This window comes from Eriocheir sinensis, chromosome 56 (assembly GCF_024679095.1).
Source record: "Eriocheir sinensis breed Jianghai 21 chromosome 56, ASM2467909v1, whole genome shotgun sequence".
Classification (NCBI taxonomy): domain Eukaryota; kingdom Metazoa; phylum Arthropoda; class Malacostraca; order Decapoda; family Varunidae; genus Eriocheir; species Eriocheir sinensis.
Window position 1 is genome coordinate 5,095,348 of NC_066564.1, and position 27,035 is coordinate 5,122,382.

A 27,035-nucleotide genomic window follows, 5' to 3' on the forward strand; every position below is an offset into this window, starting at 1 on the left:
CAAGTGTGCTCTGCGGCTATACAGACAATGTGCAAACAACATACACGATAGAAAAACTTTATACCTACGTTTAATAGATTCTTCAATATTATTATACGTATTCTAAAATTTCCACAGCTTATAATGGACTAAGTTCCCCCCAATTAGTACGTTATATCGAGGGTTTATTGTACTTGAAAAAAGGATGTGGATAAGTGTGTTTAATTCTGTGAAAGTATGGAAAAGAGGCTGTGCAACAAAGGAGTGATTGATGTCCATGAATTTGACTGCTTGAAGGACAGTGAGGAAGGAAGCAATGTATATGTAGAAAATCACATCTTGAGCCTGGAACATTATTGAGTACAGCTTGTAGCTCCCTCAAGGGCCGACCTCTATGTCCCTACTTCCTCCTTTCAGTACGCTGAATGAAAATGGTGATGAAAGTCATAAGAGATACAATCCATGTTTTGCTGATAAGTGTTAGGGACTGAGTTGCAGGGTGGAAGAGGTGCTCCTTCTGCAGCACAGAGGTGAAGTTGGAGTTATTCAGGAGCCACTGCTACTCTCTACTGCAACTGGATGTGGACGCGGTATAGAGCTGCCTCCATGAACCGTCTTAGAGTTTGTCATAACATCCTTCAGCGGCTTCTGGGGCTTCCTAGATGGACTAGCTCATCCCTGGCCTGCACCGTGCACGGGATGAACTGTCTGGCTGTGCTGCGTTGCCATGCCGCGTACAGTATGAGGAGTAGGGTGGAGCAATCTGGAAACTCCATCATCACCTCCGTCAGACAGAGCTCGGCCCATGTGTGTGGATCTGTGCTGCGGGAGTGGCTGGGCCTTCTGTTCGTGTAGACTGTGCATGAGCGTGCCATGCACACGCATATTTAATTAAAAGGTTGTAAATTATTTAAGCATATATGTATCTCGTTTGACTTCTTGTCTTGTTTTTTTATATGCTGCTGGGTGAATTAAAACTACTATTATTATTATTATTATTATTATTATTATTATTATTATTATATGGCGGGGAGGGGGGGTACGTCGCTTTGCCCACCCTGCAGTGCCAAATTTGACTCACAATACTATAGGTAAGGAGAGAGCGTGACAGAGCAAGAGGACTGGAGTGTGTTAGTAGTGTATGAAGAGGTGTATGAACAGGCTATTGTGTTACCCTTTGAGGGCACGATGAGCAGGGTCAGAACACACACAGTCTGGCTGTCCTGAATAACATAGCTGCTCCAGGCTCAGGGTGTGGTTCACTGCATATACAGTCATTGTAGGTCTGTTGCATTGTAAAGTAGGCCAGCAGTAGACCAGGTGCATGCTGATAAGCTACACCCACACACAATGGTTAGTAAATGGCAATATATACTCTGCAGGTTTAGCATGAGAAGAATTACATCCATTACAAATGAAACATGTTGCAGAAATGTTCGTATTTCTTCATTCTCTAGTTGTGTGCCCATGTACATTACTTTTTGTTTAGGATAACTCATAAATCTACCCAAGAGTGTGGTCACATTTATGAGTTAAGTAGTTGTTGTTTCGCAGTATATGCAATTATGTAACCAGCGATGCTACATGTTGAAAATGATGTTTATTGATTAATGTATCATCATTATGCAGTGCTGTCATCATCATCATCATCACCACCACCACCATCATTGTCATCATCATCCAGAGTTCTGAACTGGTAGTCCATCATTGTATATTCATGTTATATACCATATAATTAAATGAGTCAGGACTCTAAGAATGTATTTGAATTATACATGATACCCAAAGCAGAAAGCAAGCGATGTATGTTTTAGGGACCGGGGAATGTACCGTAGTGTGTGGCCTCAAGTCTGGACCAGTGGGTGAGCCAGGGCAGCGGTCCTTCAGTGTTGATGGCGACCCAAATGTTAATTATGCCCAGGCAAACCACAATAGTCTGTGAAGAAGCCTGTACACACTGTTTTCTTTAATTAAGAAACAAAAAAAGTAATACTAATTTTCAGTCTTGGTACATTTATACATACTATAAATACCTTATAGTACATTATCAGATTCTCACGTAGAGACCTCACTGATCTGTTGCAATATCTGTGTTTGTATCAGGATGTTCTACCTAGTGAGAGAAGCCTCAATTGTGTTCAGCACATGCCATAAACTTTAATGATCCTAAGAGCAAGTCTCCATGCAGGCCACTTTCAAATTCCAAGTAAACTCCTGGCAGGATCCACCGACTTACTCTATGCACGAGCTTTGTGGGCACCCCTTTGACCGCCCCCACCCAGGACGGTCTTTTACAGATACAATTACAACCTGAGCGGGTGGCTTCTGGGTAGCCTGCCACAATTAAGCCCTTTTCACCGGAGTTGGCTTTTTCAATTTAATTTTCCCACCTCAACTTCTCAGCAAAATATTTTTATGTGGTCGTCCTTTAATTTATCAATCTGACAATAGGAAGAGCAATACCATCAGATTTCATCAGAAGATGGAAATACGTAGAGAGTTCCAAACCACCTGATCTACCCTTTTGAAAACGCGTTAAATGTTGAAAGGATCATGAAGCTCGAGGAAGACCAGCCGAACACTGAACAAAGTCTAACAGAAGCCGTACATCAGCAAAGAAAGTAGAAAGTGCAATTAATAGTCATTGGTCTCGTATGCCAATATATAAAAAGATAGACAGATACATGGGTAAACAGAAAAATCAAATCATGATCCCCGACACCTGATTCGGACAGCAGCATCGAAGCATCGGTTTATTGCGTCCGCCATCTTCCCGCCTCATCCGGGACACTCCTGGCCAGGCAGCCGGTGGAGCAGCGGGGTGAGGGCGGTGCTCGGCTGCCGGGGTCATTTTTGCCGTATTTCCCGTCACGTCAGCGGTGCAGTGTGGGCCAGGAAGCTGCAGGACACTCGGGCAACATGTGTACTGGTCCGCAGGTCTTGGTGACGCCGGGGGCAAAGACAGCCGCCCAGGACGACCCCAAAGATGGAATCGAAAGTCACATTCCAGGTCAGTGAAGCAGCCCGTCATGTTATCAAGGGCGTATGATTAATAGAGAAATCGGTAAATATGGAGATTCACTACGCGCCTCCAATATTGCACCCACGGGTCCCCCAGGATCGTTAGGGGAAGGGGATAAGGCCTTTTTCTTTTAAGTACTTGCGCCTTCACATTATGGTTGAGGGACATGTATTTCGTCCCTTAAATATAATATGGAGGCGCAATATCGTATTTTGGAGGCGCGGAGTCAATCTCCACAATTACACATGCCCTTAGTCTTGGATGCAGGCGTGGATCCAGGAAAAAGAGTTTTGGGGGGCCCGATGCCAGGATTTTTGCGGGTGGAAGGGGCATATTAGCATTACCGGTTATCCATTCTCTGCAGCCTTGCTCTCGTGCCCACGACCTTGACTCTTCTGAATTTTCCACCATCTGGCTAAGACTTCATTGCAGGGTTGGCAATGATTAAATCAAATTGATTTAATCAAATGATTAAATCATTGATTTTTTTACTAAAAAAATCATGATTTTTTTGATTTTTTTGATTTTTTTTACTTTTAAAAAATCATGATTTTTTTTTTTTGAAAAAGTATTCCATAAGTTAAATGATGTGCTCCAAAGATGGTAAAAATCAGCCTCCTTTAGTCTTTACTAACTTGGGATTCAATGTATCATAATAATAACCAAGGTTAGCAACCAAACAGTAACAGAATAAAAGTAGATATTCTTCTGTGTGGTAATAATATAAAATGCTGTCATGAAAATAACTTCAGGCAACTCTGTCTGTCCTAAACCTGGTCCTGTACCAACTACAAACAAGTATTGAACACGTATGTATCAGGATCCTTGACTGTGCTCACACTTACACGCCCTAAACTCAAACTTAAAGTAACTATGGAATTTTTTCAATCACTCAAGATATATTATATATATATATATATATATATATATATATATATATATATATATATATATATATATATATATATATATATATATATATATTTTTTAAAAAATCAAAAAAATCAAATAAATCAAATAAATCAAAAAAATCAATGATTTTTTGATTTTTTTGATTTTTTTAAAAAAATCAAAAAAATCACCAACCCTGCTTCATTGTCATTCTATTACTAAATACATCTGTGCTGTTTATCTCTCACCTAACTCTACTAACTATGTAAAATTCTTTGACTATTTGAACTCTAAAGTGGAGCACATCTTGACTCACTCTCCCTTTGCTGAAATCTCCATCTTGGGAGATTTCAATGTTCACCACCAGCGTTGGCTTTCATCCTCCTTCACTGACCAGCCAGGTGAACAAGCCTACAACTTTGCTCTCCTCATCGACCTAGAGCAGTTGGTTCAGCACCCTACTCGTATTCCCGACCGTCTTGGAGACCGGCCCAACATTCTAGACCTCTTCCTGACTTCCTCACCTCTAATCCTTCTGCTTACTCTGTCAAACTGTTCTCTCCGTTGGGCTCCTCCGATCATAACCTTATTTCTGTATCCTGTCCTATCGCTCCTGTACATCCTCTGGACCCACCGAAGAGGCGATGCTTCTGGCATTTTGCTTCAGCTCAGTGGGACAACCTGAGGATGTACTTTTCCGATTTCCCGTGGAATGATTACTGCTTCCAGGAGAGAGACCCCTCTGTGTGTGCTCAGCGCATCACAGAGGTGATTGTCTCTGGAATGGAGGCATACATTCCACATACTTTCTCTACTCCTGATGTGCACACACATGGACTGAGGAGATGCGCATGGGTGGCAGTCTGGGCCGATAATCCCATTCATTGAGGTAAAGCCGCCGAACTGTCATTTTTAGGGCCAGAAGATGAGGGATACACAGGTGAGAAAAGCCTGGCCGAGCCCATTAAGGGGGAGCCTGACCTGATGACACCTGACACCTGGCAGGCTTCCACAATCTTGCGGCCCTAAAAATGACAGTTCGGTGGATTCACTTAATTGGGCTGATGTCGACTCCACCAATTCTACCTCCATGGGTAGAAGTGTTGCCATTCATGTCATTGCTATTTGGTGTGACGAGCGGGAATTTAAAAATCCTAAAAAAAAAATTCTACGACAATCCGTATAAAACTGAAACCGTACTATGTGAGGGACGACTGTATCTGACGCCAGCGGCATCAACGTCATAATGGGGTTAAACAGCTTCCAGTAGTTCTCTCTGTCATAGGCCTTGCTGGCATCAAGGAAGTGAAGATAGACAGGTGAGCCCCTGGAAGTGTAGTACTCAATGATGTTCTTCAACGTCCACACACATCTCAGTGCTGTGCCCTTTCTTGTAACTGAACTGATTGTCCAGCGTGTACAGGCGGTGCAACACTGCCCTCTCCATCACTTTTGACAAGGCAGCCACAATGGCAATGGGCCTATAATTGCTAGAGAGCAAGTTTTTTTATCTTGCTCTTTAGCAAGGGTACTATTTGCACTGCCAAGACCTGAGAGGGTTTGTATTGATGGCAGATGCAGGCATTGATGAAGAGGCAGAGCCAAGAGACCAGGCTGGAAGGAGCATACTTGAAGGCATCAGAGGGAAGTCCATCAACGCCCAGCACCTCACTATTGGAGAGCTTCCGTAGTATCTCCCTTTGCTCCTTATTGCGAAAGCCCTCCAGCGTCACCTTGTGCAGCTCACTCCGGAGGGCCCACGTCTCCATGTCTGCCACACAGTTCAGGGTGCCCTCGAAGTGGTCACCCCACATGGTGGCAATATCCTCCTCCCCCACAGCCTGATCCACATGGAGGGAGAGTGTGTGAGAGTCCAGGGACAGGGCTTGTAGGCCGCTCTTCTATTTCTTTCTCAGTCTCTAAATTGTCATCCATCACTGTCTCTACAGTATCCTTTGCCTAACTGAATTTATTTTTCTCTGACTTCATATTTGTTGGAATGTTTCCTCTTCCTGTGAGGGAGCAGGGCATTAAAGACATATTCATAGATAGGTAGGAAAGTCAGGGTGACTTCTTATGTCAAGTTGTACACTGGACTGCAAGATGCTTAATGGGAAAAGAAACTAGAAATTAATTGTATATTTCTTTTATTTTTTGAGTGAGAATTAAGCAAAAAGTATCTATAAAATGTTATTTATGTACAAGACCACTAGATAACAGGAGTGATTATGAATAACATTTTACACAGTGCAGACACAACACAATCACTCCTGAGATCTCAACTCATTCTCACATTGTGTTAGATCTCTTCTTCAAGCAATTTACATTATACCCCTTAATACAAAGATAGAGAACATACAACAGCCTGAGTTGAATATTCAGTTTATGAAGCTTTGTTGGCTTTATATATATCAACTATACACTCTGGTTCTCGACTCCCACTGATATCACATCATAGTAATCTTGTGTTCAGGAACATTAGGCATGTTCAGATTTTACTTCCACACTTTCCTTGCAGATGGCAACATCCCTTGGATTACACTTGGCTTCACTAAGTGTAATGGTACAACTATTAAGGAAGCACACAGTAGTGTTTGCTGCACCTAGTTCACTGTTGGCACTAAACTCAGGGAGGGAGTCACATTAGGAGTGTGTGCTATAATATCTAACCATATATTTTACAACCTTTCACTCTATATATTCCAGAGGTTATGTCTGAGCATCTCCACTGAGCTGTTTTATTAATGTAATTCATACACCGTACAAAAGTCTTTCCTCAACACGCTGTACACCTGTGTGAAATATTGTAGCTTGTATACCAATGCTGTATACAGTTGTGGGTTTTAGTATTTTTGTTTCCCTTCTCCAGACTGTAGCATTCATGTAAATACTAAACTGTACAAAGCAGAATTAGCTCCAAGCATAGACCACAAGGCAATATCCTTCCCAACTCAAACCGACGTTCAATGAAAATATGAACAACCTATAACAAATCTTATCACAGTGTTTCCCAATCTGTAGAGTTTGCATCATTTTAGTTTCACTGACTGATCTTTTGACTCATGAGCCACTTAGTAAAAAGTACAAGAATATTCTCTGCTTTAAGTATATTGTTTATTAGCATTTTCATCTGATTTGGCAGCATCAGGTGTCAGGAGGCTAGTGAGGTACTTGTTAGTTGACACAGTATTTGCTCCTGTTTGAACGCTGCCTCCCATGCCTGGGGTGAGGGGAGAAGGAGTGGATAGGGGAGAGGATGCTTGGTGTTGTTGAGGAGCCAGAGAGGGCAGTGTAGGGGGGGTGGAGGCTGCAGCGAGGAGAGGGGAAGAGTTTCGTGAACTGCGGTCACCACCAGGCACTTGGGTGTCCCCGCTGCTGATGAACGGGTTAATCTGAAACAAAACTTACTCTTAGGAAAGGTATCAAAAGCCCTGAATGTATAAATGCTGGTATCATTCAAATTACAGTGCACTCAGGAGGAGGATTTCTATTACATGTTGCTCACCTTGCTTGCAGCCTGAGCCTTAGCCTGTGCTTTCTTTTCAGCCTTCTCAGTGGTCTGCTGAGCCATCTGTACAGCTGGAAGGCGAGGCTGCGGGCGGGGACTCGACTCATCTTCCAGGAACCTGATGAAGGCTTGAGACAGCGACTGGTGGGTGAGAAAAATCAACGGTTAGCCTAAGACAGTAATTTCCTTTGAAGAGTAAATATATAGCAATCTAATGTCAAAAACTTGTGGGGTGTGACTTCTGAGATATACCAGCTTTTGAAAGATAAGTGATGGGGAATGATTTGTTTTATGTATGCAATCAAGGAAGTTTTCAGTATGTATGCCATCTTCATCTACTTTCCCAATCTGATCTAAGGTAGTAGAGGGTATGGGATGTATCACACAAGTCATTCAGTAAGTGTGGGAGTGTGAAGTGCAATACAGGAAGATATAGAGAAAGAGAGGGGAAAAAAATACATTACATCGATAATGTTATGAATAGCTTGAAACTTAGTAATGTGCCCAGCAAAGTTTCTGAATCCAAGAACCTCTAATTCTCAACCTTCTGGATCTTCCAAAATTTAGTAGGAGTGAGCTGTTGATGTTCCTGGTAGCAGCACCATGAAGACCAACACGCAAGGCATAGCCAACCCTGTCAGTGGCAGTAGTAACAATAAAGTTGCCCAAGACAATGAGTGTGTCCTGAGGGGAGCATTGGTCTAATATGGAGTCGAGTAGGGTGTAGAACACCTCCATCTTAGTCACACATCCTGGCAGGAGTGTACACTGCAACAAGAGGCACAAAGCCCAGAGTGTGATTCAGCGTCACTTAAATTATATGCTCATCAACCAGAGTAACCTCAGCCACAAATGGCTGCAGTTGGCTGGAGATGCCTATAGCTACCTCCCTAAGACATTAGCAGGTGCACCCGACACTACTGACCTTGCCACTGCCAGGCCTCCTCGTCTCAAGAGAATCCTACTATATACACCCTCAGCCTACTGAACTCATTTGATAGGTAGAGTAGTAGGTAAGCCTGCGAGAGGCTCAGGTTGTTCCAGGAGCCCACATGCAGAGACCTTCAAAGGTTAATCCTGGGCTTGGTTCTGTGAGCAGGTGCTGCTTCTGCACCTCCCTGGCCACCCCCAAAACAAAATGAGGGGCTATGGGGCCCTTCCTCCTTTGAAATGAAGGGTCCGGTAGGCTTCCTTGAGGCAGGTCAAGGAAGCCTGCCATAAATGATGGGTGAAGGGCAAAGCCTATGGGATCCTTGCATCTCAAAGGAGGAAGGGCCCCCAAGCCCCTGCCGCTCATTTGGGTCCCCCAGCAAAACTAAATGGAGTTCAATCATAGATTTTTAGTGACAAAGAATGAAGCAAAAGGATATTCTGTTAGTATTTGGGAGGGATCTCGGAAAGGGTGGGAGTAAAGAGAGGAAAAGTATGAGGAGTAAGACGATATATTATTAGGGGCAGGGAATTAGTTAAATTTGAACAGAAATACATAATTAATCCAGTAAAATTTTAGAGTTAGATTATTTGCTGTAAATAAGTCCTGCAACTATATAGTGGTGCTACTTACTGTGTGATCCAATACATCCACCTTGGACGTGACTCGCACATTGCTGGCTGGAGGAGCGAGGAAGTTTGCGATAGAGGATAACCAGGAGGTGCCTCGGGTATCCAAGCCTGAACGCGCTCGCTCCTCCCCTGAGAAGTCCAGGACTTCTGCAATGATCCTCAGGACTTCTTGCCGCTTGTCAAGGGGAGTGGCAAAGTATCCAACCAGCAAGTTACGGAGGAGAGGTCTGTTGGCAGCAGTCAATGTTACTGTCTAAATCGATTCCACTTGTCATTCTCTATAAATCAGTTCCCCTTAAACAGAGTAGACAAGAACAAATTTCACAAAATAGCAGTGCACTACTTCCTGTAATGTAATGAGGAATAAGAAGTGATAATTGTGATCCCACCAGGCAAGTGTTCATGGCAGCATGTATTAACATGTTAAAAGTATTAGGGTCCACTACTACCATAAGTAAAGAATAATATGACTTATCACACCATTCCTTAAAATAAGGAGTATTTATGATTAATTGCTCTATTACCATTACTTTATTAATCATCAATGATTTTAATTCTTTCTTTTGTCTTGAAACATTTATGTAGAGCAGGCAACTGAAGCACTGCAGCCAAGCTGGGGAACTAACAAGCAAGCTCTGCATCCGAGCCAAACAAAAGTACAGTTGCAAGACGTAACAAACTTACTTTTCCACTTTGCCTTCCGAGGAATTCTTGAGGCAGGACACCTCGTCGCGCGCCCGCCTTGCCACCTCCTCTTGGGACGATACTGTTCAGGATACACAATCTACTTAGTAACTTTTGGTGACGACATTTTCTATTCCACTGAAATACTCACAGAATTCCAATACTAAAACTCAAGACTTCCCATTTCAATATTTACATGTCCATAACACCCAAAGTACAGCACTGTCTCCAAGTTTGTGATAAATAGGTCGACGTTGTGGGTCGCAAACGTTGAAATCGCAAGCTTTGAACCATTATTATTCTTGTGGGGAAAACTGAAAACCGTCGACATCTTGCACTTGGACACCCATCTGGGTGGCCAAGCGCATGTGTGGAGATGGCCCCGGCCGCGCGCTGGGCCTGAGCAGCTGATGATGGTGATGAGTGTCGGCGGTGTGGGCTTTGCATCGGCACCGCCTAAACATGTGTTTTTCTTGAGGCCCGTGTGTGTGTGTGGCTGTGTTTGTTGTGGGTTTGGGTTTCTCAATTTGCCGATTCTTGTTTTCCACATGTTGCACGGGACCCTTTTCTTTTCTTCCATCCCTTCTTTTTTAAAAAGAAGAGATGGAAGAAAGGAAAGGTGTCCCGTGCAACATGTGGAAAGTGAGAATTGGCAAATTGAGGAGCCTGGGCCCACAATGGGCACAGCCACACATGCGGGCCCCAGTGAAAAAGCCCTTTGGGTGGCACCGATGTGGGGGCCACGCCGCCAACACTCATCATCACCATCGCCCGCCCGTCAGTTGCTCGGGCCCAGCGCATGGTCAGGGCTGCTCACACACATGCGCCTGGCTGCCCGGATCCCACTCACCATGCTTCCCTCGGCCAATGAAAAGGCCCAGGGGGTGGGTAAGAGTGAGAATGGGAGTCAAGGACCACAACAAGGTGTGAAAAAACCCGGTTTTCCTTTCTGATCATATCGCAATTTCAGTTTTCAATAAAAACTGATTTTTTGGGGTCCCTATCGCAAACTTGAAACTCGCAATCCTGGAGACAGTACTGTACCTGATAATATTCCTCTCTTGAGAAGAATATTTTACATTTTTAATCAAGAGGCCTCATCATCAAAACAATATAATCCTCACAAAGGAAATCAGGTTAGGCATTATTTAAGAAGTAGTGACACCACATCCATAATGTTATGAATAGTTTGAAACTAAATGTTATATTCTGAACACAGTCAACGAAATTCTTGAATAGCCAGGCAACATTACCTGTCTAAAGTGCTTCAAATGAATCCCTTATCACAGTGGCCATGAATGACTCCTAAAATTTATTTTTGACTAAAGTCACCTTACACCTAATTGGCTCAAAGGCCCCACCCCCTCTTCAATGGCTAAAGTAGCCAAATGCTTGGATGAAAGCAGGTTGGAGGTAAGAGTCACTGTTACCTTGGTGCGAGGGAGAGGGAGGGAGTGGTTTTTATGGGCCAGTGTAGTGTATGGTGACTACAGTGTGCTGGAGTTTCATCTGGTGTGAGGTACAAGGTTAGATAAGCCGTTTGAGGCAATGGCTACTTTTGAGTAGCCTACAAATACATGTACTTTTGTGATACATTAAAATGGAAAATATGAAATGTTTGCCTTTTTTGGTCCCCAACCAACACTTCAGGGGATGACTTACGGAGGCTGTGTTATGCTGGAAGAAGTCCTCCATTGTCACAATGCATGGTAAAAAGTATTGTGACATGGTCCTAAAATGAATATTCATTTTCCATGTCTCACCCTAATGGAACCTAGTATGTACTCAAGCAAAGTGCACCCTTGACCATGTGAAACTTAAGCATTCCTACAAGCTTAAGGACTTCATCTAAATGTAAAGCCTAACAGGTGATAATGCTGCAAACCCTCAAAATTCACCTTAGAAATTACATTCCTATTGATTTTTTTTTTGTTTTGTCTTTTGTTTCCAAGAATGAAGCAATTTCCATGGGTACATATTTATGGTAATCTTGAAGGAAAATACTGCAGTAAACAGAACATAACATCTATCATGCACACTTAGATTACTAGCACTAAAATTTAACATTTCATTATTAAAACAATGTAATTACCTGATACAATGAGCAAGATACTCCATGAAGAATACAAATTTGAGTAAACTTCAAATTGAGGCAATTCAAACAAAGAGTATGGAATGAATCTGTTACAGGCACCAACTGAAGCAAGCAGGTATGGACTTGAGGGTCAAAATTCAGCAGTAAAATCCTTGGAAAAGTCTTTTCAGGCATAAACAAAATGACGTAAAAGACACTGTAGGTCAAGGACAGCTGGTGGAAGGGCAGACGGTGCAGGCAGCAGGGCGGGTATTACACAGCCACTGGTTACCATGCACACACCAGTACCTGATGTAATACTCACCCCTCCGTCCCGCCTAACCTGGCATGCCGCAGATGCTGGCGCGCTCCCTTGCCAGCCGGGCCCTTCCCAGGCTGGCCGGTCTGGGGTGCGGGCGGCCGCGGGTGGCTGGGTGAGCACAGCTAGGAGGCGCTAGGGAGCTACCATGCTACTAGGGTAAGCATGGGGCAGCTGGAGTAGGTTACCATGCTAGTATTCAAAGGATCATGGTTGTATTTTTAACACTTTTGAAACTGCTATTGAAATCTGATAAGAAACATTGAAAATTAATTCTATCAAGATTCTGTCAAGTATGAACATGCAATGCAAAATGGGTACAAAAAATGATAAAACAAGAAATGGAACCAGCAACTGGCATAACTTAGAAAATAATGTTGAAAAACCCTATACAACTTAAACAAAAAAAAGAGAATCTCATACATATGAATTAATAATAATAATAATAATAATAATAATAAAACTAGATCCATGCATCACAATGAGTCAGGCATGCCAAGGTAATAAAGTTATCTTCCTTCATGTCACTGCAAAGGATGAAAATGTTTTCCTCTCAGCAGCCCAAAAACACGAAAGAAAATTACTCGGAACTCACTTACAGAAAACTTACACCTGAGCAAACGTGGCATTTTTTTCATCTGTATTCCGGCTATTAAATACAGCACGGCCTGATAACAAAAGTCATACAAAGGTGACACCCTATGAGTTTAGGGTAAATGGATGTTATTCCCTAATTTTCATGGTAATTTTCTGTGACAAACACTAGATACTACTGATGCACTAAAACCGAGAACCTTATATAAACCAGTAACTTCATGGAACAATGAACACACACATACACACGCACACACAGCACATATTACCTACTCTGCCACACCCTTGAGGAACAAAGAACACACCACACACTGCTTCACACTACCTCTGAGGTTTGCAACGTAATGTCTACTTACTATTTTCAGATACGAAGCCCACTCATTAGAAAATATGTACAGTTATACACACAGCTAGTGTCACAGTATATTCCTGGGAAGGTGTAAGACTGTACACAACTATCAAGTTGGGAATTTTTTCATGAGAGTTACTGGGAAGAGGCAAGTATATATGATGTACACACGCTTCATGCTTGGTTTGTTACGTTCATTCCCAAACCTTTCACTGCATTATGCTAAACCAAGAAGTTTCCCTCAAACTTCTTTATAGAATGTTAAAATTTACTCAAGCTGTTGTAGCAGTGTAATGTTATCAATATAAATTTAATTGTTTGAACTGCAAACATTACTGAGAACAGTAATTGTCTTATGCCTGAAAAGGCAATGTCTGTCGCTATTTTCATCTCCATGGGTCAGCATTAAATGCAGTGAGATGGGGCAAAATGTTACACCATCTTAATGACTACTTAATAGCCAAAACTGATCAACTGAGATGATGGCTGAAGTTAAACTTATGATTGCTTCAACTAGTAGTTGATGAAAATAACTCAGGAATGAGAAGGAAATGTTTTTTTTTATATTTCCATCATCTCTCAGCTGAATCAGTAAGAACATGAAATAATTGGCTATTAATCCCTTGAGTAACCCATCAACCTAAAACCACTCTAAAGCAAGACATGCAGTGATGCAGGAGACGTGCCATGCAGAGCAATGTAGTGAGAGTGAGGCCCGGGAGCCACTAGGTGGAGAGGTGAGGGTGGTGTGCAGGCCTGTTCGTGCAATCTCACCTGGTAGTCTGAGATCTGGAGGCTCCTCAGCTTTACCTTGTGAGATTACACCAGCAAGGCCTAGAACGTGCATCAGGGTGGTCAGTGGTTACTTGTGGGAGAAGGGAGAGCTGTGAAACTGTGTTATTGAAAGCCTGCATTGCATTATTGTTCTGCCGCTAGTCACTCCCTTTTTATAATACAGTGCCTTAAGATATCATACAGTCCTCAGTGACTCCATGAAAAGACATGTACACTTGCACTTGCTAAACATTAGAAAGTAACCCCAAAGTAATAATTAAGCAAACTCAGTCGACACAGTGGCTGTCCTGAAGGAGAGGCCACGCCACACACCAAAGACAGTCCTCATGTGGGGCTGCTATACTACGTCCCTGACAGACCATTCACAGGACAAAACAGAATTAGTGTGCAAGTATGTACAAAAGTTCTTGTCAAAAACTATTATGATTTAAGGTATTGCAGATGGGTGCATTCAGTCATACGACATCACTGTCACTCAGAACCCAGCGTCAAAGCTTGTAAGAGAGTATAAACAAATATGAATCAATTAAATCCCTGATACTATATAAAAGGGAACAAACACACATATGCATCATTACAACCTTGCCAAGCAAGATGTATGGAACAGAAGATGCAAGAAAGCACTGAGAGGAAGGAAGGTGTTTGGGCTCCTTGGATGCCAGATACAGTCAATGACATCTGATGTGATTTTATTGCAAAGGGACAATCAGATTACTGCATGGTAGTACAGCTGTACCAGCTCTGATAGATATCAGGAGATGCAGACTCTTTGGAGTTGAAGCATCATGAGCAATGAAAAGCCATATATATGTAAAAGGAAATACACAGGGAAGTGAAAAATGTGGTCAGATGCAATAGCTTGGGGTTAGTCTTGTCAACTAAAAACAAATAAAAACAGAGACAAGTGTGAGGGGGCACACGGCAAGCAAAGCTGTGCAGGATGTCTGTCCAACAAATGAGAGAAAACGAGTAAGCAAGACAGAAAAGATTCTTGAGCAAACCGTGAACTCCAGCGCATACAAAGGTCCAGAAAAGAATAATAAAAGCACAATGAAATGAACACGTGCACACACACACACACACACACAGATCGGTACTATGAGCTCTGTGGTCTTCCGTAGGGGAACGGCTGGCTGTCTCGAGAGACCAGCAGCAGACCAAGAGGTGAATTACACACACACACACACACACACTTAATATAAATAAACTATTAAAAGTTTTTCAGATAATTTCTCTCTCTCTCTCTCACAAGTATATAGTATTAACCCCTCCAATACGGTGACGCCAACGTCGGTGTCACCGCATGGAAAGGGTTAATCCTCTTAATCCTCTTCCATTTCCTCTTAATCCTCCTCTAAACCTCTTAAGAGGAAATGGAAGAGGATTAAGAGGTTTAGAAGAGGATTAATCCTCTTCCATTTCCTCTTAACCCTTTCTATACTTTGACGCCGACGTCTGCGTCACGTATAGAAAGGGTTAACTGTGCAGAAAGTATTCAGGATATATTTTCCATACCTAACATACATTGTATCTTCTGCTCTGGTTATTCTACGGTATCTAATCTGAATTGTCTGACAAACAACTTCGCCAATGAGCCATGCAAAGCATTTATGCAACTTTTCTTTCTTTCACTAATGTACAGGCTTGCAGGGCCTGGCAAACCTAACTAATTTTTTCAGTTACATGGGAGAAAAATGAGAGAGGCTGATAGACATGATAAACTATTCCTACTCTTTAGCACAACATACAAACAGTAAAAAATACCAGGTGTTACACAACATTGCAACCTGCAAAATTATATTTGTCCCCTACATCAAACACTGATTACTACTTCTGCACCCTAAGCCCTAAGCATTGTGCCATCCAAGACACAGCCTCGGTGTGGACCACTCTGGGTGGGTTAGTTGTGTTCCCTCATCACCAGGGGTAAGTGGCAACCTGCTAACTATTTGAGGTGGGAAAGCACTACTCTAGTATCCTCTATATAAATGTAAAAGCACTGACAGTAATTACTAAATGGTCAAAAGCCAGAAACTGAAAAAAATGAGAAATATAACAAAACAAAAAATTAACTTCAAGCATAATAAAATAATCAATGGCAAAAAAATATAAAAAAACTACAGAATGCAACCAAACAAATCAATAAAACAAGCAAGCGTGCACCTGCCACAGTAGAGTGTTTGACCAAATAAACCATAACGTGAGTGTGAAGGAGGAGAGGCTGAGCGTGAGGGTGCTGGGTGGTGCGGTGAGGTGGGGGAGGAGGTGTGAGCTACCACAGGGCCTCCTGCCAGCAGAGGGTCACAACAGCTCAACTTAATACCAGTTGAAAATTTGGGACACACCATGTGCACCACCCAAATTTACCAGCTGATATTTAGTCGTTCTGCGTTGTCCTGGTCCCTCCTGGGTTTCCTCGCAGTGGCCCACCAATCACCATTAGCCATTGAGAAGCGAGCGACCAGTGCCAGCCTGACCCATGCCCTCCCAGGAAGCCCAGCCCGAGGGTCACCAGGAAGCCACCAACCACCATGCTCTTGTTTTAGCAAATCACTTGTAATATTAAATGTTTTCACCAACAACGTGGAACCTTACAGCTCCTTTAGTATGTCTTTGCAGGACACATGCAGTAATGACATCTTAAAACTACTAAACTACTGGAATAGGACTTGCTACTGTCTCATCCACTAACCATACCTCTACAGCTGCTAAAATACTGTGGGATTCATAAAAGGCTCCTTCAGCTACCAACCTGCAACTAATGCTAGGCACAAGGAAGGTCATGCTACCAATGACAGTCAAAGCCTACATGTCTCTGTGTACCTCTTACTCAAATTATTCTAATGCATTCTAGTCTCAATAAGCTTTTCAATTAAGAGTAAACAAATTTCAGACTAATATTTCTATCACTACATCATGCACAATACCACAACCATTCTAGATTAGCAAGAATTATTAATTTTGGAGCTCATATGTAGCGTTGGCGGTACACACGTGCATTTGCATGCATGCGCGCTAACACACACACACACACACACACACACACACACACACACACACACACACTAACACACATACAAATGCACATATACACACTAACACACACACACACACACACACACTTTATATATCTATTTACTGCCATTATTTAGGAATCATATGCAAAATAGACATGAACAAGATGAACTTACCCTGAGCCTTGAGGGCAACAATCATCTGCTCCTTCTTGGCCAGCTGGTCCCCGAGCCTGGAAGCAGCCGCCAGGCCTCCCTGCGCCTCTCCAAGCTGACTCTGCCACACAAATGGATTTTTTATGCAAACACTTTATAACAGTTCAGGTTTTCAAACATACCCAAAGAGTGTTGATGTTAGTGGTAACAAAGCAAAACAAAAAAATATACGTAATGCAATTGTATGTTATAAGCCATTAGGACAAGTGACCCTGAAGATAGACTCACCTTGAAGTTGTTCAATTGTGTGGTGAGTGCAGCGTTCTTCTCCTGCTCCTCCTCCAGCTTCCTTCGCGTTCGTTCTGTTGCTTCTGCAATCTCCCGCGCTTGGTTCTTCTGGAAGTCTTGCAGCACCTGAGGGGGGTGTCACCGTAGCATAAGTTTCATATTCAATGACACTGTCAAGCCTCAACCTTTTGTGCTTTCCCTTCATTACAGTGATGGAATGTTAACTAAGAGAAAGTTTTGGATTTTAATGCAAATACTTCTAATGATATGCATCCATGCTACATTGAATTATTATGAACAACTCACTTTACTGATGTTTTTTCATTGTGTGTGTGTGTGTGTGTGTGTGTGTGAGTGTGTGTATGTCCCACCTGCTGCAGGGTGGCCAGGGAGTGCTGGTGCTGCTCAGCCACCTCCTCTGCTGCATGAAGTCGCATCACTGCATCATCCCTTTTGGCAGCTATCTCTTGCAGCTGCTCCTGAAGAGCCTCCACATGAACACTCGCTCGTTGGCTGAGGGTGGGGAAAAAGTTAATCTCCATTTCTTGCCAACCAATAAGCTAAAAATAATAGTTCTGCTTTGGAAGATAAATGTTGCTGTGGATTGTTTGCAGCTAGAACATAATATATGAGTAAAAAATGAGGTAAAAGGATGAGTGAATGGGTAAGAGTTCACTTTTACCATGTATTTTCCTCGGCTGTCTTAGCTATTTTCTGTATTCAAGCCAGGATGCTAAACCGACTGGTAAATATGTAGCTTATGGTGAGAGAAGAGGAATCATGAACATTTAACCTTATATCCTTCTAAGCTGCTCATGTATTATTTCAAGTGCACTTTGGTCCTTTTATATAATATCTATTAAGTGTATAAACTAGTTTCCCCTCATTGCCTGTTTCCTTGCTCACCTGGCTGAGTTGAAGAGGCTGGAGTGGCTGTTGAGTTTCTCCTCCATCTTGGCCAGGGTGGAGCGCAGGGTGGCCTCTCGCTCCTCCCCCTTCAGGGCTTCTGCCGTGTACGTTTCCTCCACCGCCACCAAGTGTTGACGCAGCCGCTCACACTCGCCGGCCAGTCGACTCTCCCTCTCCTTAATGTTACTCAGCTGTGTAAGACAAGCGCATTTACTACAAGTCACTGACACATGGCTTAACCCCTTAACTGCAGATTTCCTACAAGAAGACCTCACCAAGCTACAGGAATGGAACAAAAAGTGTCTGCTACAATTCAGTGAAGAAAAATGTAGTAAAGTCCTGCACCTTGGGAGGGGATATCCAGCATGCCAATACCACATGGGAAACACTCCACTATCCACCACAGAGGCAGAGAAACACCTGGGACTATATGTTACCAGGCTACCAGTGAAGGCGAAATCTGTGCCAATCGCAACGGACGGGTTAAGTAAGCCATGAACTATTGAGAGGGACTCAAGTTTAAATGGTAATTTAATAAAAGTTGATATGAATGGTTGGCTTTCTCCTCACTCTTCCTACAACCTTGAGACCCCCTCACCTCTTTGCTCTGGTCCTGGTACTGGGTGTTGAAGTGAGCGTTGGCTACCCGCAGGTGGTCTCTCTCCTGCTCAACAGTGGAGTGCTTGGATCGCAGAGACTCAAGTTCCTTCTGAAGGCCTTCAAGCTGTGATGGAAGGAAATATTATAAGAACTTATTGACTGTAACTAAACATCAACACCTTTCCTGAGAACACAAGGTGGTGATTAAAAATGGCCTTGGCAAAATATGTATGTATAAAAATGAAGGAAAGTGCAAAATTACTTTAATATGAGAAGGAAAAACTGAACTGTAAGAAAGACCACACAAAACACACACATCTTCAAGAGCCTACAAGTGATTATGAATATAGCATTGCCATCAACAGGCCACCTAAAGGTTTGAAAAAGTTGGAAAGTTTCGTTTAGTCGGCGCAACATCTGGGGTCATATGCCAGAGAGAGACAGAAGGGAACAGATCCCAGGAGACGGGACACAACCCCCGATTAATACCTGGTACCCATTCACTGTTGGGTGGACAGGGGCGTAGGGTATCGGAAAAGCCACCCAAATTTTTCCACTCCGCCCGGGAATCGAACCTGGGCTCTCTCGGTTGTGAGCCGAGTGTGCTAACCACTGCACCATGAAGCCCCCCTAAAGGTCTGAAACATCAATTATCAGAATGAAAAGGAGAGCAATCCTAATCAGTCAATTCAGCCTTTAGCTCTACCTTATAAAACCTACTATTTCAGCAATCAAGCATCAATTTCATGCTTCCCTCATTTCCATTCTATGCTTTAATATGTAGATGTGGCGTATACTTTTATATATAGTCTTTCTTCTACCTGTCCTGTTTAGCTGATAACTGCCTTGGATTTTTTTCACCACCTTTGTTCTCTCCATTCATTCACACATTCCTTATTTGTATATTGCACATGTAAAGAGCAAGTGATGAATGAGCAGTTCCTATTTCATCTGGACTCACTTCAGTTTTTTTTATAATATCTTCAGCAGCACTCTTCTGCAGCTCGCTCTTAGCCTTGGTGAGGGCGTGGAGCTCCTCACGCAGGCTGGCCATGTGACTGCGACTCTCCACCAGCGCTGCCTCACTCTCCCGGAGCTGGGCGGAGAGGGAAGCCTTCTCCTCACTGTGCTGCTGGCTGGTCTGAGTGGAGAAAGAAATAAAATAATGCAACTATATAGACAAAAAATGCCAAATAAATATCATCAGTGTTGAAGGTTCATCCGCAGCAATAAATGTAAGTGAAAATCTCGTAAAGGGAAACTATTGAAGAGCTATGTCAAATATAGAAATGATGAGGTCACTAATTTCATCATCAATCCTTTTTCCTGGGCAGGGTGTGACTCACAGACTGTGCAAAATTAATTGAAGGGGTGCACAGTCCCTGATTGACAGCACACCACAGTACAAGGCCATCAGCTGTGTCCCTTTTAGTTAACCGTGTTCCTTTTAATCAACACAGTGAGTAGAAATGAGTTCAAGGAGTTATTTCAGAAACAGGAATAGCATGAAAACATCTGACATGGAAGCAGCAGGAGAATAGTGGTGTCAGCACATACCTGTGTCAGCACTTGGGAGAGGCGCTGAATCTCGCTGTGGTAGGAGACGCTCTCCTGGTGCTTGTGGGTGATGGTGGCAACCATCTGCTCCCGCTCCCCCCTCAGGGCTTCCAACTCCCTCAGGGCGGCCTCTCTTCCTGTGCGGTGTTCCTCAGCCTCCACTCTCAACTGTTCTTTTTCTTGGAGTAAAGAATTCTTTTCCTCCAGCAGACGTGCCTTTTCCTCCCTCAGTGCTTGCTCCTGCTGGATCAACGCCTCGGTGTCTGGTGACTGGGAGCCCTCTGCTTGTTCTTGTGCCTTCATTTTTGCCACTTCCTCCTCAAGGCTCTTAACTTGAGTTGTATATGATGAAATCTTTGCTTCTTTTTTTGCAATCTCCTGATTCTTTACAGCAATTTCCCGAGAAAGGTCTTCTAAAGCCTTTTCTTCTAAAGTTATTTTTGTTCTTGCTTCTTCTAGGTCCTTGGTTAGGGTGTGGACTAGTTCCTTCTTCTCAGCATTGGACGTTTGGAGTTTACTAAGTTCTTCTCTCAAATTAGTCAGTTCCTTGTTCCTTTCTTCAAGCAAGGCCATATCTTCACTCTGCTTAAGTTTTAGAGTTTCTATTTCACTCTGCATTGCTTCTGCACTGTTCTCCATACCATTTATGAGTCTATGTTTTTCTTCAATTTTGTCTTGTAGCTGGAGGGCCTCCATTTCTACTCTCTTTAAATGTTCTTTGGTAATACTGAACTCTCTTTCCATTTCAGACAGTTTAGTAGCTAATGTACCTTCATTATCAGATTTTACTTTATAAGTTTCCAGTTCAGATTGCAGACTAGAAATTTTGTTGGACATCTCCTCTATTCTTTCTTCCTTTTCTTTCAGTGTCTTTTCTAACATGGAGCGCTTGTCTTGAATAAGTTTTCGAGTCCTGTCAATATTGGTGCTGGCATCCTCGATTTCAAAATACTCTCCAATTTGCTGCAGCACTTGAGATAAAGCATCCACCTTATCTTCTTTGTATATGACCTGAGACTTGACACAGTTAAGCTCCTCCTGCAGGCAGGTCTCTCTTGACTTGCCCAGGTCACCATAGGTCTCCCTCAGGGTGTCCTTCAGGCCATCTATCTCGCCCTCCAACATCCTTATGGTGGCATCCTTCTCCTCCAAGACTTTGTACTGAGACACCAGCTGCTGCCCGATGGAGTTTCGCTCATGCTTCAGAATGGTGAGCTCCACCTGAACACTCTGTAGCTGTTCCCCTTGAGTGTTGAGTTGCTCCCTGAGTGTGTCTCTCTCGTCCTGGAGGGTCACTGTGGTCAGATCCAGCTCCTGAGCCAGGCTTTCCATCTGCATCTCAAGATTCCTTTTCTCATTCCTCAGAGCTGCGGCCTCAGTTTCTAGGTTGGCCAGGTTCCCGGAGCGACCTTCCACCTGTTGCAGCTGGCTGTGCAGGCGCTCCCTCTCTGCTCGCATGTTGGCTGCCTCCGTCTCCAAGTTCCTCCGCGCCTCAGACAGCGCCTCCACTTGGGCACGCAGGGCCTCGATTTCATGGGATCTATCAAGCACTGGAGGTTCCCTTTGCTGTTCTTCCTTTACCCCACACCCTTCCTTCACCTGGTCTCCTTCAGACTCTCCTTCTACTCCTCCTTCAGCTTCTTCTTCTTCTATAGTGGGCAAACCCCGGCTGCTTCCCTCAGGCTGGGGCCGCACCCCTTTCTGTACCTCCTCCAACTGGTCTCTTAGGTCCTCACACTCCCTCTCTAACTCAGCCTGAGAATGGTAGGATCCCAAGTCAAGGCCAAGCTATGGCAAACTTTTATTACCAATGATAAAACTTGAAATATTGCCTGGTTGATTCTCAGCAAAAGTAGCTGCGTACTATGTTTTTACTAAGATCATTATTTCTAAATAGAACTCATATCCATGTGCTTTGTTTTAGAATTAGAGCAACTGTATCGTACATATGAATATGTATTACATTATCAGGTCCAAACAGGATTATATTAGTGGTTTGTTAACAAAATACAACAAAGCCAAGCAGCCGACTCTCACACTCCAGAACTCACCCTTGACAGCTCTGCCTCCCCCAGCAAGTCATTCTTTTCCCTCAGCTCCTGTGTGAGGGTGGACACATGGCGCTCCAAGGTGTCGCGCTGCCACACAGAGTCACGCAGCAGCTCCACCAGCTTGTGCATGCCGGCCTTCACAGTTTTGGGGACCTGCAGGAAAAGGAACCTGAACCTCAAGACTCTTTTAAACTTTCAGACTCATTATAGTTTTGATCCTATGATTATGTTCAGTATTTTTATTGTCAAATTCTTTGTAATTTAAGCATGCATGTGAAATATTTAACTTCCTGGGAACAGGTTTATGTATAAGATAGATCACTGAACACTGTAAAACATGGCACACAGAGGTGAATGTACCATCACTCCAACATAAAAATCAAGGAGGAAGCAAGACTTATCACTATACATAATATTCTTTCTCTCACCTCCTCATTGTGGTGAGCTAATGTCTTCTTCAATTCTTCCATCTCATCTGTCAGGTCGCCCTCAGCTTGCTTCACCTTCACCTCAAGCTCAGCAATGGTTGTGTTGGACATGGTCAGCTCCTGAGCCTTGGCCTGCAACTCAGACTCTAAGATTTCCGTGCCAGCCTTGGCGTCCTCCAAAGACTGCCGACACTTTTGCAGCTCCTGTTCTATGAGGCGCTTGGCAGCTTCTGTAAGGTTGATTTTTTCTTGTAACGAGTCTTTCTCTTGTGAAGATTCTTGGAATGTCTGAGCGTCAGACGCAGCCTGCCTGAGGGTGGTTACTTCTTGGGTTAGGTTGTCAACTTGTTGCTCAAGATGACCTGCCTTCTCCTCTGCTGCTTTCCTCTTCTCCTCGGACTGCTCATGTGATTCTCTTAAGCATTCTTCAGATAATTTGAGCTTTTGTACTTCACTGTCCAGGTTTCCTAAGGTCGTCCTTAATTCTGCATTAGAATATTTTTCCTCTTCATACTTAGCCTGTATACTTTTTAGCTCTTCTACAACTGAACTTTTTTCCTCCAGCGCTGAACACTGCAGTCGTTCTCTCTCCTGAAGTGCAATGAGCTGCTCTCCACAGTGAGATAGTCTTCCATTCTCTTGATTGAGTTCCTGAACAGTTTCTTCAAGTTTCAGTAGAGAGGTAGTTTTCTCATGAAGTTGGCCCTTCAAGTCACTGACTTCTTGGCTGTATGCCTCCAGCTGCTGCTTCAGAGTGGCCTGTGTTGCCTCTCCACCGAGCCTCAGGGTGGCCACCTCATCCTGAAGGGAGGCTATTTCCTGCTGTGCTTTCTGCTGCTCCTGCAAGGCCTGGGCAAGGGCTTCTGATGCATCCTGCTGAGCTGTTCTCAGGAGTTGAGCCTCCTCTTGAACCTTGTTTTTCTTTTTCAAGACTTGTTCTGAAATGCAACATTCAGTTTAACTAACACGCATTACCTATGAGTGAGGAAGACTATACTGTGAGGACCATCACACTTGCAACAACCAACATTTATCACCCAGCTAAAAATGACATACTGTCACACTGTTAGTATGGAAACACAATAACCTTTTGTCACCTTCCTCCAGCAATGTCCTTCATTTTAGTTCTCCCTTGACAGATCCCTGTATGTCTTACCTACAGCCTGCTGATGCTGGGTGTCCAGCTCCTCAAGGTTTTTCTCATTTTGCTCATTCTCTTTCTGCAGGGCTGCACATCTCTCTTTCAAGGAGGCAAGTTGGCTCTGCAAATCTGCTGCAGCCTCCGCCTGTAAAATAATTATAATATATATTTTCATTACATCAATGTCAATTCTTTTCACTGAATCACATTTCTGTATTGATCAAATATCTAATTAAGTTCTGTGAGGGGGATTGTGGAGAGTGCCTCCCGGGAGAGTGCCTTGATGGTGTGCTGTGATACTGTGCGCCACTGTACTCAAGATGGGAAGGGAGTGGCGCCGCGTGGAGGAGAGTGGCACAGTAATGGGTAGAAGAGTTGTGTGGTGGTGAGGCATTGTCTGCAGATGAACAGTGTGTGTGTACGTTACCTTGGGTGTGAGGTCCTGCAGCTGGGTCTGGAGGGCACCGAGGGCGGCCCGCAGCTCGTCCCTCTCCTGCTCCAGCTCGCGGCATCGCTGGGCGCGGAAATACCATTAATGCCACCTCTCGCACCCCTGACACACACACACACACACACACACACACACACACACACACACACACACACAAATCAACTATATAAACTCTTCCCAGTGAACTTGAATGAGGATCCCCGCTCCCCTCCCCCCTTAGAGATAGAGCACGTGTTCCCTCCCACGAGAACCAAGAGGAGCGTGAGCCGCGGCTGAGCGCTGGCCGGAGCGGGAAAACAAGTTGAGTGTCCGCGGTGTTGTGCGTCATGTATGTATTAATGTTCGTGCAAGTCACGGCGGACACAGGCGCCCCCCGGAGCGGCGGGCCACGCGGGGGGGGGGCCGAATGTTCGTCCCTCCTCACCTGAGCAGCAGCAGCAGCAGCAGCGTCCTGGCCCGCGCCCGCAGTTGACGCCACGCCATCCTCACTCTGTAACACAACCCGGGCTTTACACACACACACACACACACACACACACACACACACACACTAGCTATTTCATACTTGGTTTCATACCTTATCCCAATGTAACAATACTTATAATGTTTCCTCAATTTCTAACACACAAACACAAGCACGATTATGTTTGCTGATGACCACTTGGGAGGCAAAGAAAACACGAGGTAACCCCTTTGCTTCCTAACTGGTCATCAGGAAACATATATCACGCGCGACTAAAGTGATTATATTGCATGTATATATATGTTCGTGAATGGTGTGTCGCCATCACCCGTGAAGCCCGCGAGACAGTGGCACACTCGGGTGAGCCTCGGCGGGGTGAAGCACACGTCGGGGAGGGCCACACGGGCCTCACACCCTCACCCTGACGCCAGCCGTCGCGCCTTATCGTGCACCGCCGCTCACCCACAACGGCAGAAGAACACACCAAACACTCACACACACACAAACTACTTGAAGAGGCAACGAGTGAAAACCTCTCGGCAGCACACCTGTGACTGAGCCGCCCCGCTACACCGCGCACACCTGGGCCGGGGCTAGAGCGCGCACGGACACCCTTCGCAACCCGTGGCTGGCGGCTGACTGGAGTATGCAGTGTACACGTCACACTTTTAGAATGGCCAGGAAAAGGAAGGGTGGGGCACCGGAGGGAGGGGGTGTGGGGGGGTGCGGGAGGGGGAGGGAGGGACTAGCGTGAACGGCACCGCGTGGGGAAAGAGAGATAGCATAAGGGGGAGCAGGGATAGAGGTGAGGGGGGGGGAGGGAGGCAGCATTAGTGGTAGAAGCAGAGGGACGGAGGGAAGGGGATATCGGGGGCTGCTGGGTGATAGTGTTGGTGGCATAATGCGGGAGGAAGTGAAAATACTGTATGCACGAGAGAGAGAGAGAGAGAGAGAGAGAGAGAGAGAGAGAGAGAGAGAGAGAGAGAGAGAGAGAGAGAGAGAGAGAGAGAGAGAGAGAGAGAGAGAGAGAGAGAGAGAGAGAGAGAATACAACCCTTGACAATGAAATAAAACCAAATAAAGTGAAAAATAAAACCTTGCAACCACATTTCAACCCAGCCTTTCAGCCCAACAACCTTACAATCAAAGCACAATAGAACACAACGCTTAATTAAGGTATTTCACAGGTGTGGGCGAGCGATAGGACACACTACACGCTAACGGAAAGGCGTGAAGGTGTTGCTGGTTGTGTAGGTGTAAGGAACGGGCGTCAGGTGATACTATAGGTCGATTGGAAAGGTGTATCAAGGTGGATTAGATGTATAGGCGTGAAATTGGGGTATGATAAGGAGTAGGGTGTAGGTAAGTGGTGTATAGGTGTATATGACCGTGTGTAGTTGTTGCTAGTTGTGTAGGTACAGGGGTTAGGGCGTCAGGTAATACTCAACAGGTGAATAAAGGTGTATATTAGATGTATAGGCAAAGGCTGGTGTATGATAGAGGAGTAGGGTGTAGCGAAGGGGTGTATAGGCTGGTGGGGAAGGAGTTTTGGGTGCACGATGCTATAGCTAGGGTAGGAGAGGAAGGGATAGAAGAGGACAGAAGGGAGAGGATGATGCTATCGGCTTGACAAACTTCCCAAACCTTAATATAACTCAAAATAGGCGAGACCACAACACCTTAACAACACACAACGCCTCTGCACTATATAAAACACTTGTAATGGTCCCCGAATGAACACACACGACCTTACATTGGCTCATACTCTCAAACATTGCGGGGCTAACAAACACACACACACACACACACACACACACACACACACACACACACACACACACACACACACACACACATTTGATAAGGCTTTCATGGAGGTGGTGGGTATTTCCATGGGTAGTTTTACGAGCCTAGTGATAGTTTGACAAGGGTGCTGCGCTTGAGACCTTTGAGAATAGTTGTTGCGAGAGCCGAAATCATCAGAGAATACGGGGGATGAATTAACCAAGACTACCTGAGCAATAGATCAGACAGGTATATGAAACAACGAAAATCACCATCTTCCTGTAACACATAACACCTTCGATTCTTCTTCTTCTTTCTCACGCAATACTTGATGTTAGAGTGTTTTTAATTATTAACCGGGAGGGCCAGATCGCCGGTTCATGCAGATTAGCACCACTGAAGCCATAATATAGAC

General features: G+C 44.2%; 1 protein-coding gene across 9 annotated transcripts in view; it reads right to left on the minus strand.

Moving 5' to 3' along the window:
* Positions 1 to 6,022: 6,022 nt before the first annotated feature.
* The window catches only part of LOC126984194 (thyroid receptor-interacting protein 11-like), a 165,845-nt gene continuing 144,832 nt past the window's right edge, over positions 6,023 to 27,035 (minus strand). For 5 of the 9 annotated variants that reach the window (XM_050837691.1, XM_050837692.1, XM_050837689.1 and 2 more), the window contains 17 exons: positions 24,798 to 24,863; positions 24,350 to 24,436; positions 23,938 to 24,067; positions 22,782 to 23,719; positions 22,354 to 22,506; positions 20,303 to 22,057; positions 19,707 to 19,886; positions 18,744 to 18,869; positions 18,143 to 18,336; positions 17,608 to 17,749; positions 17,237 to 17,362; positions 16,970 to 17,069; positions 13,758 to 13,817; positions 9,648 to 9,729; positions 8,965 to 9,190; positions 7,398 to 7,541; positions 6,023 to 7,284 (listed from right to left, as the gene is read on the minus strand). In XM_050837691.1, the coding sequence (XP_050693648.1) occupies positions 6,994 to 7,284; positions 7,398 to 7,541; positions 8,965 to 9,190; positions 9,648 to 9,729; positions 13,758 to 13,817; positions 16,970 to 17,069; positions 17,237 to 17,362; positions 17,608 to 17,749; positions 18,143 to 18,336; positions 18,744 to 18,869; positions 19,707 to 19,886; positions 20,303 to 22,057; positions 22,354 to 22,506; positions 22,782 to 23,719; positions 23,938 to 24,067; positions 24,350 to 24,436; positions 24,798 to 24,863 (4,800 nt within the window). In that variant the 3' untranslated portion in view covers positions 6,023 to 6,993. Of the gene's footprint in view, positions 7,285 to 7,397; positions 7,542 to 8,964; positions 9,191 to 9,647; positions 9,730 to 13,757; positions 13,818 to 16,969; positions 17,070 to 17,236; positions 17,363 to 17,607; positions 17,750 to 18,142; positions 18,337 to 18,743; positions 18,870 to 19,706; positions 19,887 to 20,302; positions 22,058 to 22,353; positions 22,507 to 22,781; positions 23,720 to 23,937; positions 24,068 to 24,349; positions 24,440 to 24,797; positions 24,864 to 27,035 lie in introns of all 9 variants that reach the window. The other 4 variants (XM_050837694.1, XM_050837693.1, XM_050837696.1 and 1 more) reach the window with 4 other exon arrangements.